General features: G+C 47.7%; 1 protein-coding gene across 1 annotated transcript in view; it reads left to right on the forward strand.

Moving 5' to 3' along the window:
• The first annotated feature begins 279 nt into the window (after nt 1–279).
• The window catches only part of LOC144771922 (augurin-like), a 60,559-nt gene continuing 48,456 nt past the window's right edge, over nt 280–12,382 (forward strand). The window contains exon 1 of the mRNA XM_078656158.1: nt 280–408. Coding sequence (XP_078512284.1) covers nt 285–408 — 124 coding nt within the window. The 5' untranslated portion in view covers nt 280–284. The remainder of the gene's footprint in view (nt 409–12,382) is intronic.

Consider the following 12,382-nt stretch of genomic DNA (forward strand, 5'->3'; position numbering starts at 1 on the left):
TTCCGTGCAAACATAGAGACGTGTTTCATACGTGCAAACGTTACTCTGGAAAGAAATACAGTGCTTCTTTGACAAAATACAGCCGAAGGCAACTCCTGAGGACATCTTTTAAATGTCTCATAAAACATGAGAAGAGTTCCTGGCGGGCCAGACACACTTTGCAGTTTGTTTCCAGTGGAAGGATGCTCAGCGCCAGCTGGTTTGCTTCGGGTTTCTAAGCTGCATTCCATTGCTTGTATCAGCTCGCGCGCATCCACGAGAGCTTTCTCCATCCAGAACAGAAGATGGCCTCGCGCAGCAGCAGCACGCTCCACCAGGGCTCGGCCAGTACCGCCAGGTGGTGGTGCCCGCGTGGGCTCTCCCTGGCAGCATTCACCCTCCTCGTGGCCCTCATCTGCCTCTGCCCAGGTGAGCAAAAAATACCAAATGCGCATGCGTGATTTTAACTCTCTTAATATTGTATAAAGGATGTAACCTTAATATTATATAAAGGATGTAAAATGTCTGAGGAACGTCCTCGTTTAGTGTTTAATGGGCAGAATAATTTCCGTCTATGGAGAAATGTGGAGGAATTCCGACTCCACCGCCATTTCGACGTATTTCTTTCGAATGTTTTAGTTGGAGAGAGGAGGTTTCTGTATATATATTTTTTTAATAAGCTGGTGAATCTATCATTGGCCGAACATCTTTTGGGAAAAACACTCCGCAATTATATAAATGCCTACTACTTCTGGTGGAATTTCAATCACCAAATTGTGTAAAATGGGAAAACAGTTCAAACGGGGAATCTATTGTCAGTGCCAACGTATCTGTTAATAGCGGGTGGCGTTCTTAGTATATTAGGAACATCACTTCCCTTTTGTTTAAAGCCTTCTGCCATATGCATAAGAGTCTTTCATTGAGTTTAGGCTGACAGATTAGTTGGTGAACCAGCCACCCAGTATTGGACAGCTATAGACGTTTTAAAGCATGGGCAAAGTGAGCAATCTCCCAGTTCGCCCAACTTCTGCCCTCCCCTCCCCCCCCCACATAGGCAAAAAAAGAATAAGTCAAAATAGTCAGAAGGATCTCTCTCCCTTTCTTCCTCGCTCTGTGTTTCGCCCTCCGTGGCTCTCTCTCTCTTTCTCTCACTCTCCTCTGTTTCTTCATTTCCTCCTCTTGATGCTTCCCTCTGTCTCTCTCTACTACCAGGGTCTAATTGGGATCACAATTCAACCGGGGCATTCTCCAAAAAGTGTTCGGCATCTCCGGATCAGCATGCCCTTTCATGAAAATGAAACACCATTTGGCTTGTCTCATTTTTCGAGAAATGTGTAGTAAATGAAGCATTTTAAAGCTAACAGTCAGTAACATTGGTGAAAAGTATAATGAGCACTGATTTTTGTCCCGGCAGGGGAGGTGAAATAAAATGGGCCAAGGGGCCACAACATCGGTCTTGGCTAACGTTGCCACCTGTCTGGTTAATTTATAAGCATACGTGGTATTTTAAAGTCCCGAACGGTACGAAAATGAAGAAAAGCACCCAAAGCCGGTATTTTTTATTTGATCAGTATGTACCTGAAATAGTACCCGTTAAAATGAGTTCTAAAGATGCCCGAATTGTCCATGACGGATAGGTGAAGCCATGGTAAAAGGGAATATGGGTGTTTTTATATAAAGAGTCCTCTTTGATTATCATGTTCTGAGCTTTGCAGAAAAAATGAACAAATATACGTTTTTATTTTTTATTATAACTTTAAATAGTGTGACCACATCCCAAGGGCATTATTGAAAAACAATGGGGTAGACCCAGAAAGTCAACAGGACCTGGGTAGTTATATATTTATAGAAAAAGTGGTCCTAGACACAATTTGTTAAACCAGACACAATCAATGTAAGTGTTAATTATTCACACTAAGTAAGGGGTCAGATTTAATCTGAACAAACAAAAGGAGATGTATTATTAGCTAATGCTGCTATCAATGCGAAAGAACCCAACAAAACAGTACCAAAACAATTTATACTGCAGTTTTATTTACATATTGATAAAAAATTTGGCAATAAGAGAATTAGAAAAAGGGGGGTGCTCAAGTGATGAGAAGGAAAGGCTGAAAGCACAGGATTTAGAATAGGTTCAGTGCAAAACAAGAATTATATTTACATTGCACAAAAGTAAAGCCTACCCCTACAAAGTATATACACACTATTATACACGGGGACTGGGAAAATGGTACAGGCTTTAGGAAATTAAAAGGGGGGCATAACCGTCGACGTTTCGACCCTGGCGCAATACGGGAAAGTTGCGACCTCTGCTACGGGTCTTCTTCAGGACAGATGGGGGCGGGGAGAGGGGAGCACCACGGCAAAGACTGTGGCGGTGTAACAAGGCCAGATCATTTGGGCGATACACCTCTGACTGATAAATTCAATTTGAAGCCAAGATGGTGATTATGGATAGGAACAATGAGGCGATATCAATCGTGCCTGATATGGTCAAACAGTGACCAATTAGTTGCGGGCGAGGGAAACCAAGCTCCTGTTTGGAAAGGACCTAATATTCCTTGGCGCGTCCCTGTATATGTAATTCCAATTATTTAATCGTTTTTAGGCAGATGTGGCTCGTAGCTGCAGTCTCAGTCCGACAGGTCCCGTTTCCTACATCCGGGAGGAGACCACGTGGTTTCCCTCGCCCGCAACTAATTGGTCACTGTTTGACCATATCAGGCACGATTGATATCGCCTCATTGTTCCTATCCATAATCACCATCTTGGCTTCAAATTGAATTTATCAGTCAGAGGTGTATCGCCCAAATGATCTGGCCTTGTTACACCGCCACAGTCTTTGCCGTGGTGCTCCCCTCTCCCCGCCCCCATCTGTCCTGAAGAAGACCCGTAGCAGAGGTCGCAACTTTCCCGTATTGCGCCAGGGTCGAAACGTCGACGGTTATGCCCCCCTTTTAATTTCCTAAAGCCTGTACCATTTTCCCAGTCCCCGTGTATAATAGTGTGTATATACTTTGTAGGGGTAGGCTTTACTTTTGTGCAATGTAAATATAATTCTTGTTTTGCACTGAACCTATTCTAAATCCTGTGCTTTCAGCCTTTCCTTCTCATCACTTGAGCACCCCCCTTTTTCTAATTCTCTTATTGCCAAATTTTTTATCAATATGTAAATAAAACTGCAGTATAAATTGTTTTGGTACTGTTTTGTTGGGTTCTTTCGCATTGATAGCAGCATTAGCTAATAATACATCTCCTTTTGTTTGTTCAGATTAAATCTGACCCCTTACTTAGTGTGAATAATTAACACTTACATTGATTGTGTCTGGTTTAACAAATTGTGTCTAGGACCACTTTTTCTATAAATACACATCCCAAGGGCGTTCGAGCAGTTTACATGATCACCAGTTTCATTACACAAGCTGATATACATTTTTTATTTTAGGCATGGGGTGATTGATTGCCCGGAATCACAGGATCTTGAGAGGACACTGAGACTTGAACCTAGTGCCCCAATTTCAAAGTCGGCAGCTCTTACCCGAAGACCACATCCTCTCTGTGTTTTTGTTTGTAAAAGGTGGCCTCACAGCGAGGCCTATGGAAACATGCACTCCCCTCCACCAAGTCCTGAAAGACACTGGGGCTGAGGTGATGACACCTGGCTCCCAGCTAGGCCTCTTTTCTTATTTCCCACTCCCCAGCCCATCACATCCTCAGTGCGATGGCCAAGCAGGGAAGAGGTCAGGAAAAACACATAGCTGCTGCTGCTCTAGCAATGGGAGGAAGGAAGAAAACACACAAATGATGTCCGTAACTCAGAAGAAATCAAACAATCACCTCCAGTCACAGATCTGGATTAAATCCATCATTTTTTTGGTCACCATGCCACCAGTTTGGACGCAGCCATATGCAAATTAGTCTTGACCCTGCTCCCCATTGGAACCATCTAGCCCGAACTGCCAGGCCAGATCCTTCTTGGACCAGAAACAAGCATCCTGTGGCCGGTTTCGGGGGATCACCCCTCATTAGCAAGGCTAGCTTGAATCCAGTGGTATAGCGAGCACACTGGTTCACACTAGAATGGTGTGGTGAGCCAAAAAACAATGGATTTAACACAGATCTGTGACTGGGGTGAATGTTTGATTTATTAAGCGTTCCATCCATCATATGTGTATTATAAACTGCCATGTCGACCTGACAAGTTCACCTACTTTCCAGGCCCAAACATTCTCTTTTTCTACGTGTAAGGTACACCTAAGTTAGGCCCTGGGTAGCCCCGTGGGCAAGCTGCAATGTACTTAAAAGGTAGGACGTGTACTTCGGAATTTTACATGTCCTGGAAATGAAAAACTGTAAAATTTGTTTTTCACTACAGCAAGGCCTGTAACTCCCATAGGTTGGCATTGGAACTGCCTTGTAACACTTTACAAGTGTATCTTCCAATGGGGAGCAGTTAGAAAACTGGAGTTTGGTGTCTCTGGACAGTTAAAAAATACACCTTTTAATGAAGTTGGTTTTTACATTGCAGGTCTAAAAATGCCACTTTTACAAAGTTGCCATTTTCTTACTTTAACCATTTTGTGCCTCTGCCTGTCCCTAGAATACATACCTTGGTCGGATAACAGTTTGGCTTTGTGATTTTACTTCAGACAGTCATACACAAAGGGAGCTGAGGTGTGCCCTGCGTGTCCTGATGGCCCATTACAAGGCCGATAGGTCTTCCTGACCTAGAGTGGTGCGAGGGGTTGGCCCTTGCAACTGAATAGGGCTTTGCCTGTCCCCACACAAAGAGCTGCATACCACCCCTGAAGTGTTTCTGGAGCCAGGGCCAGGAAGGGCAGGGTACTGTGCACTTCAAAGACCATGCTTGGAAGTCTCCCTACTTCAAAGGCTAAAATGGGTATAAGTACTGGACCTCTGATGCCATATACTTAGAACACTTCTGGACTGAGGACATTTTGCCAGGAGGAAGAGCTGTTGTACTGTTAGGAGAGACTGCCGTTTTGCTGCTTGCTTTGCTGTGTTCGCCTGCTGTCTGCTGCTTCTTGCCTGCTTTCTAGGGATCTCAAAGGCCTTGACTGAGCTTATCTCCTGTTGCTGAAGTCTCAGGGGCATCAAAGACTTCACCTACCTCTTGTTACCAGCACCTGGGCTCCTCTGCTGTGAGTTCTGACCTGCCAAGTGGTTCTAAATCCAGTTGTGGACCTTGGAGGTGATTCTGGTGCTGCAACTAAGAAATCAATGCAGCGACTGCAAAGTGTCGATTCGGAACTCGGGCATCCCTGTGAAACCAATGCATTGCCGCAGCCTGCACCGATGCGTGGACACCGCTCACTGAGTGTGCGATGCAACAACCTTGACTTTCAATGCAGCCCATCTTAGCCAACGCAGTGCCTCCTGCAGACCTGCTGCAGCGGGAGTCTCTAGTACCGCCTCACCAAAGTCTGTTATGCACCAATAGAACTCCCACGCATCCCCGGCCCTGCGTAGCTTTCGACCGACACATCACCTTCAGCCCAGTGGTTTGACTTTGACGTCATGGAATTGACGCACCATGCTCTTGACATCGACGCACCATCAACACCGCTTCACCTTCACAAACTAAAGGCCTCACACCAGCAACCACTGCATCACCTCCTCTGTACAACGCATTGTCCCGGAGCGGCAAAGCTTCAACGGCCCTGCACTGCTTTTAGGAACCGAAGCATCACCTGCATACTTGACGCCTCACCTCCTCTGTTCGACACATCTTCTTTGATTTCCGATGCATCAAAGGTACTTTAGGCGGTCTGTGTGATTCCTGTATCTGGCCCACGCTCCATCACAGTCAGACTGAACTTTTGGATTCATCCCAGTCAAGCGTGACCAGATAACCCCAGTTGGAGCTGTAGACTTCTAAGCACTGCATTTTAATTTAATCTTTAAACATTCATTTCTTGACTTGTGTATGTTGGTTTTTTGTAGTTTTGGCCTTGTGTTACTCACATACATATTGGCTATTTTCTAAAACTAGTGTGGAGTACTTTTTAGGTGTTTTCAATGTGTTACTGTGTGTGTATGCACACATAATTTACCCATTGCATCTTTAGTTTAGCCTGACTGCTCCTAGCCAAGCCACCAGAGGGTGAGCACAGGTAAACATTTAGTGTGTACTACACTTACCTTGACTAGAGTGTGGGTCCCTACTTGGACAGGGTGCAAACCTCTGCTAACTAGACACACCATTACTAACAAGGGAGAAAATGTTTGGGAATTTGGGGGGATTTTAAACGTTAAATAGTGCATGTATATGCACATCATGTTTCATTATGGATATTTCCAAGAAACACTATGTATTTATAAGTTTGTAACTCAAGGCTAAACCAATGAAAATGTAAAACTAGAAATGTACTGGTCAAGGGGGGTGTGGCCTAGGAAGGTGGTGGACAGGACGTGCTCTTAGGGATCTCCGTCTCCCCACAGACTAATCCTCCAATATTCCTGCCTAATCAAACTCAGTCACACTGTATTAATCTCAGTGCTTACTCCTGGATAGTCTGGAGGTGCGGCGTGGAGGGCTTTGTTCAGCTCGGAACGACATCTGCCACTTTCAGTGTCCGTGAGGTGTTGGGCCTGCTTTAATGAGAGGACTCGTGATCAGCGGTCTTTGCCCTGTCTGCAGCACTAAGAGTTGCCGGCTCCTGGCTACCGGGTAGAGGTGACCCGCAGGCTCCTTGCATGCCGCCGACCTGCTGGGAGGCAGCCGCACCCCATATTCAGACCAGCGGTATCCAGATCCCACAGAGCAGGGAGTGGTGAGAGGGGCACGCGGCTCGACGCAGCCTGGTGGGCCTTGCCCCCGATGGCTGGAGGGAACTGAGGTGCTGGCAGCACAGGAGGATGTATTCAGTGGCCGCTCAATTGGAATGGGGCCTAACAGGGGGTAAAGGACTGGTGTTGCGTCCCCCTGGTCATGAGAGGCGCCGGTGGCTGCCTGGGGGAGCGCCGGATCTGCAGCAGAGATCTCCTCTTTCCAGTTCCAAAGGACAGCGGTGCACTGGCCTGTTGTGGCGGCTGCGAAGAGATGAGGAGTGGTGTAGAGTGCTATAGGATCTGTGAATAGATACCCCCACTGGATGATTGGAGCAGAGGTACTGGGGGGGCACCTGGGCCTTCGTAGAAGGCCTGGAGTGCTAACCATGCTGCAATAGAGGCAGTGTTCCCTGAGGATTGACTATCGGTTGCAGGTGCCCAGAGAAAAGTGCTGTGAAGGACACCTGGGGGCCGCTGTTGTTCCTGCCATTGCGGGGCCCCGGTGCCTGGGACTGGAGTGTTGATGGGAGTTGGTGGATGCATGATCCTTGGGAGGTAATGCCCAGCCTGACTGTGATCTGGAGGTCAGCATCGCTGGTAGTTCTGAGCACCTACACAAAGGCACCTGGGCCCAGTAGGGGGCCTCTTCTGGAGGCTTAATCACTGACTTGCTCTTTCATCTGCTGTCCACCCTGGTACCCCAATGATCTTGGGATTGCAGGGGGACTTTACTCAGCCTCCTTCCTGGACTGACGCATCCCTACTTGAAGCACAGTTACCTGACAAACTGGGCGTACCGTGTTATGCAGGCCTATGACTTCGGCACTAACATGGGAAGAGACAGATCGCAGCATCAGGCTCAAGGGAACACCATCACCCAATATACCACTATGCGCCAGCAGCCTCACAGGATCACTCAGCATGGTCAGGTGGCCACGCCAAAACAGTCTCCGGCATTGTGAGGCAGAACCATCCAGGGCAGCTCAACTGGCAGCCATTCACGGCTCCGGGGAAGCCCTCGAGGGACAAATAGCAGGTGTATCCATGGGAATCAACTCTTACGCGCAGATCTCTGCAAGGTAGCCACAACAGCAGAATCGCAACGCAGAATCCAATATCAAAACCTTGCATTCGGAGGTCCGTCAATTTAAGCAACAGGTTTCATGAATGTCAGTTTTCACAATTTCACAATGTAAGACTCTTGGGAATTCCTGAATGGGTAGAGGGTGCAATTGAGGAGACCTTTCCTAAAGAATGGATACGGGGCACTCTGCGTCCTAGGGGCCTCTCAGACGTTTTGTGGTGGAGAGGGCACACCGCGCATTGAACCCCTAGCCGCTGCTGGGAGCCCTGCCCAGGGCCCTCATCGCCAGGATTATGAACTCCTGTGACAGAAACGTTATCCTTAGGGCCACCAGGGAACGTTTGGTCCTGGAATTTAGGAATCACAACATCCCCATATACCCAGACGACACTCATATGGTTCAGAAGAGGCGCAAGTAATTTCTTGCTGAAAAAAAAAAGCTCTTGGAGATGAACCTTAAGTATATGCCGTCAAATACTGCAACACTCCGAGTCATTGCCACTGGTAAATAACACTTCTTTGAGCCCCCGAGGAGGTATGGTCCTGGTTGGATTTATCTTCTCCCATCTCAGCATGACCGCTGATTGATGTTAGATCCCTACCATGAAGATATTGGAAGGGTCTCTAATGGATGCCCTCAGAGGGGAAATAGCGGCTGGCGGGAGCCACAGAGGTTCGGTGCATTGTGGTCAGAGAGGATGGCACCATAGACTCTGCTGCAGAAGATCCACCCTTGGTATCCAAGACTTTTATTAACGAGACCTCTGCTAAAGGCGGTGCCCTTGGCTCTCCCCCACAAACCACTGGCATTTTGCCCGATACTGTGAAATCCTGATTTGGGGAGTTTCTCCATTCCCTAATGGACATGAACCTTGTTGGTACTGCACATTAGTCTTGATCACCTTACTCCCCCAGCCAAGGGGGTGTCAGCTCTCTTACACCTAGTTATTTTGGCGTACGCAATGGGATGGAGATGTGCCAACTCCTAGCCAAGGACTCGGGTATGACGGATATTGGATTGGATATCGGATTGGAACCTGCTAATGACTGCCCCCTGTGCCTCGGTGTGGGGGGTACACTATCGCTGAGTGGGGCGGATGGGATGATACACCCCTGATTTTTTGAATCGGTGGGAGGGAGACTTCCGAAGGTAGGGCATCTATCCCTCTTGCCCCTTTTTTCTTTCTCTTTTTTTTTCTTTCCCTTAAAGGTGCCACTCGTTGATGTCTGATTCGGGGCATAGAAGTGTCCCTCCATTGGCACGTTGATCTGGTTGGACTTGTATGCAAAGGTTGTTTGGTTATACATGTTCAGGGTCGTAGTGGGGGTGTTGTTATTGTTTTTTAATGTTGACCTTCAGGTTTATCCCATCAGGTTGCAGAGAGGGACATCTTGATTCACACTCACACTTACATTTGCCATGGTCAGTCCTGATGCTTACAAATTGATATCCTGGAATGGAAGGGGTCTGGGTACCTACACGCAAAGATATAGAGTGTTGTCTTTCGTGCAGCGGAATGCTGTCCAGATCGCATATCTACAGAATCCCATCTCTCTGACTCAGAACCCAGTAAATTTGGTAGGTTGTGGAAGGGGCAGCTTTACTTTGCTAATTACTAAACATATGCCAGAGTGATCCTTATATGGATAGCACCAGAGGTTCCTTTTGAGCTGAGGTGTATGGAGGTCGAAATTGAGAGGAGTTACTCACTGCTACAAGGAAGACTTGATGAGGTAGACATATCCATTGTGAGCACTTAAGCACCCAACACAGATGACGGACAATTTTTCCCCAAGATTCAGGATGTCCTCACACTGGCCATAGAGGGATTGTTGGTTTGGACTGTTGATTTCAACTGTGTTGTGGATGGTGGTCTGGACAGACACCCTCCTCGACTGACCGCTAAACACAGGATGAGAGTCTCCCTGCAGGAGGCAGTCGTTAATCTGGGCTCTGCGACATGTGAAAGGCAACTCACCATGATGTGAAGGAGTTCACTTACTACTCCTCAACTCGCAACACATACAGTTGATTGGACTGTACACTGATCTCGGACTCCCTGGGGGGAGGGTGTGCTCGGTGGCCCTTTTGTCTCAGTATTTCTCCAATCACACCACAGTACTCGGTGAGTTCAGCTGGGGTAGTGTGTCTTGCTCACTTCTGGGATGGAGACGTGCCCCTGAGACCCTCCAGGATGCAGAAGGTTGGGAGACTATTGTGAAGGCTGTCTCAGACTATTTCAAGGTGAACTGGTCCTGCAGCCTACATCATATGACCGAATTGGAGGTGATGAAGACAGTGATCTGGTAGCATTGTGTGGGGCTCTCTTGTGAGGTAAGGTGAACGCTCCAGTCCCAGCTGTTACAGGGGAAACTGAATTGGGACATATAGAACAGCTACAGCAAGTTGGCACCTCCAAGCGCTGGGGCAAACTGGATGTTTGGCAACACGTCGAGGAAGTGAGGAATAGACTGGTGAAATATACCCTTAAATCATATTGTCAGTTCCTCTACAGGGAGGGTGACACTTCAGGGCATCTGTTGGCCTGGCTCCTTAGAAGGGAGTCTCCTCGACCCCCTCTATTCCAGCTCACAGACTTTATCTAAAGAGATGAGCCCACACAATGGGGATTGTCAAAACCTCCAGGGTCCATCTGGAGGGTGTCTACCATAGTCCTCGTTGACCCTCCCCATACCACGTCATCGCTTTCCTGAATCTCTTACACCTGCCCCGACTGGACGACAGGGCAGTCATGGATTTAGATACCGATCTCACTTTAGAGGAGATCCATGTGGCTCCCCTGTGACAAGGTGCTGGACACCGATGGCCTCCCTACAGAGTTTTATCAGGCTTTTTCCCCCTTCCCTTACCCGGCACCTACTGGAAGTGTACCTGGAAGCCAACAGCGCTGTGTCCTACCAAAATCTATGTGGGAGCGCTACATCCCCATGATGCTCAAACATGGGTGTAACAGTCTGGATCCCTCCTCGTATAGACCTTTGTCCATGACTAATACTGACACTAAAATCCTTTGCAAAGCTCTCGCTCTCAGGCTGTGCCTGGCCATTCAGCAATTAGGCCACAAAGATCAATGTGGATTCATTTCTGGTCATAATACCACCATGGACCTATGTAGGTGGACTTGCACAAGGTGGATGGTAGGGAGAACGAACTCGCCATTATCTCCGTAGAGATCGCTAAAGCCTTCTACACTGTGGAATGGCCATAACTAATGCAGGCGTTGAGGGCCATGGGGATTGGCTCTTGATTTTGTTCCTGGGTGCAGATATTATACAGGCGGCCTGTTGCCAGGATGTGAGTGGAAAAATTATGTTCAGAGAGCTGGCCTATTGGCAAGGGAATGTGGCAGGGTTGCCCCCATCCCCTCTTCTTTTTGCCCTTGCTCTGGAACCCATGGCCATCTGGATTTGACAAGAGACTGCGCCCTGAGGGATCACCGTGGTGGACACCAATCATATTGTGTCCCTGTATGCAGACAACACTCTATTTTACTTGTCTATGCCAAGACACTCGCTTCCCCGGTTGCTGGATCTTTAAGACAGGTTCGGGCAGGTTTAGGGCATTTAGATCAATTATCGGAAGTCCTTGCGCTTCCCATTGGGAGTACAATGGTCTCAAGACCCTGCAACCTTACTGGCCCTCTCTATATGATGGGAGACTGACAGATTCTGTTACTTGGACAAGATGGTGGCGCACACTCCTCAGACACTTTTACAATACAATATCCTCAGAATCATCAAAGGCCTTCATTCATCCATTCAATTTTGGAATACACTTCCACTCTCCCTCATGGAACATGCATCTATATCAAACATAAGCCTTCTGCCGCGGTGGCTTTACTACATCCACCACTTTTTCAAACGTATCCCCTCAGCCGTCTTTTGACAGCTGAACGCCCTGCTCTCTTTTCTGATATGAGCGGGGGGACACTCCTGTGTTGCTAGGAACAATCTGTTTTGCATGCTGGTGGAGGGGGGATTGGCAGTACCTAACCTGGAACACGGCGGCCTGGCTTTACATTTACAACACGTAATGCACTGGCTAATGGAAGGGGATACTTGAGAGAAGGAATTGCCATGGGACAACCCTTGTGCCTTCCCTTTACCCCAGATACCAACGGCAAGGGGGAAGGGGAGGGATAGGGGCCATTTCTGGTGAAATAACATAACGTGTATTTGTAAAGTTCACATTCACCCGTAGGCATCTTGGCGCTGAATAACAGATAGTTATTGTTACCCAACTCAATGCTATTCATTTTGTCGACCTCAGAAGGATGAAAGGCTCAGTGGACCCATTGGGATTTGAACCTGTGACCATGAGATCAAACACAGGCCCCTACAGTTATTGCAATAGTCCACTAAGCCACCAGACCCGGCCTCTAAAATACACTGCACTGCTGTAGGAGCACGCAGTTAAATCGATATTGAAGATGTCCCCCTTTGCCAGGGAGTTTACTTTCTGGGACATCCCAGCGTTTAGGGCAGTCCCAATTTGAGTGGACATGA

Source organism: Lissotriton helveticus, chromosome 8, assembly GCF_964261635.1.
Source record: "Lissotriton helveticus chromosome 8, aLisHel1.1, whole genome shotgun sequence".
NCBI classification, from domain to species: domain Eukaryota; kingdom Metazoa; phylum Chordata; class Amphibia; order Caudata; family Salamandridae; genus Lissotriton; species Lissotriton helveticus.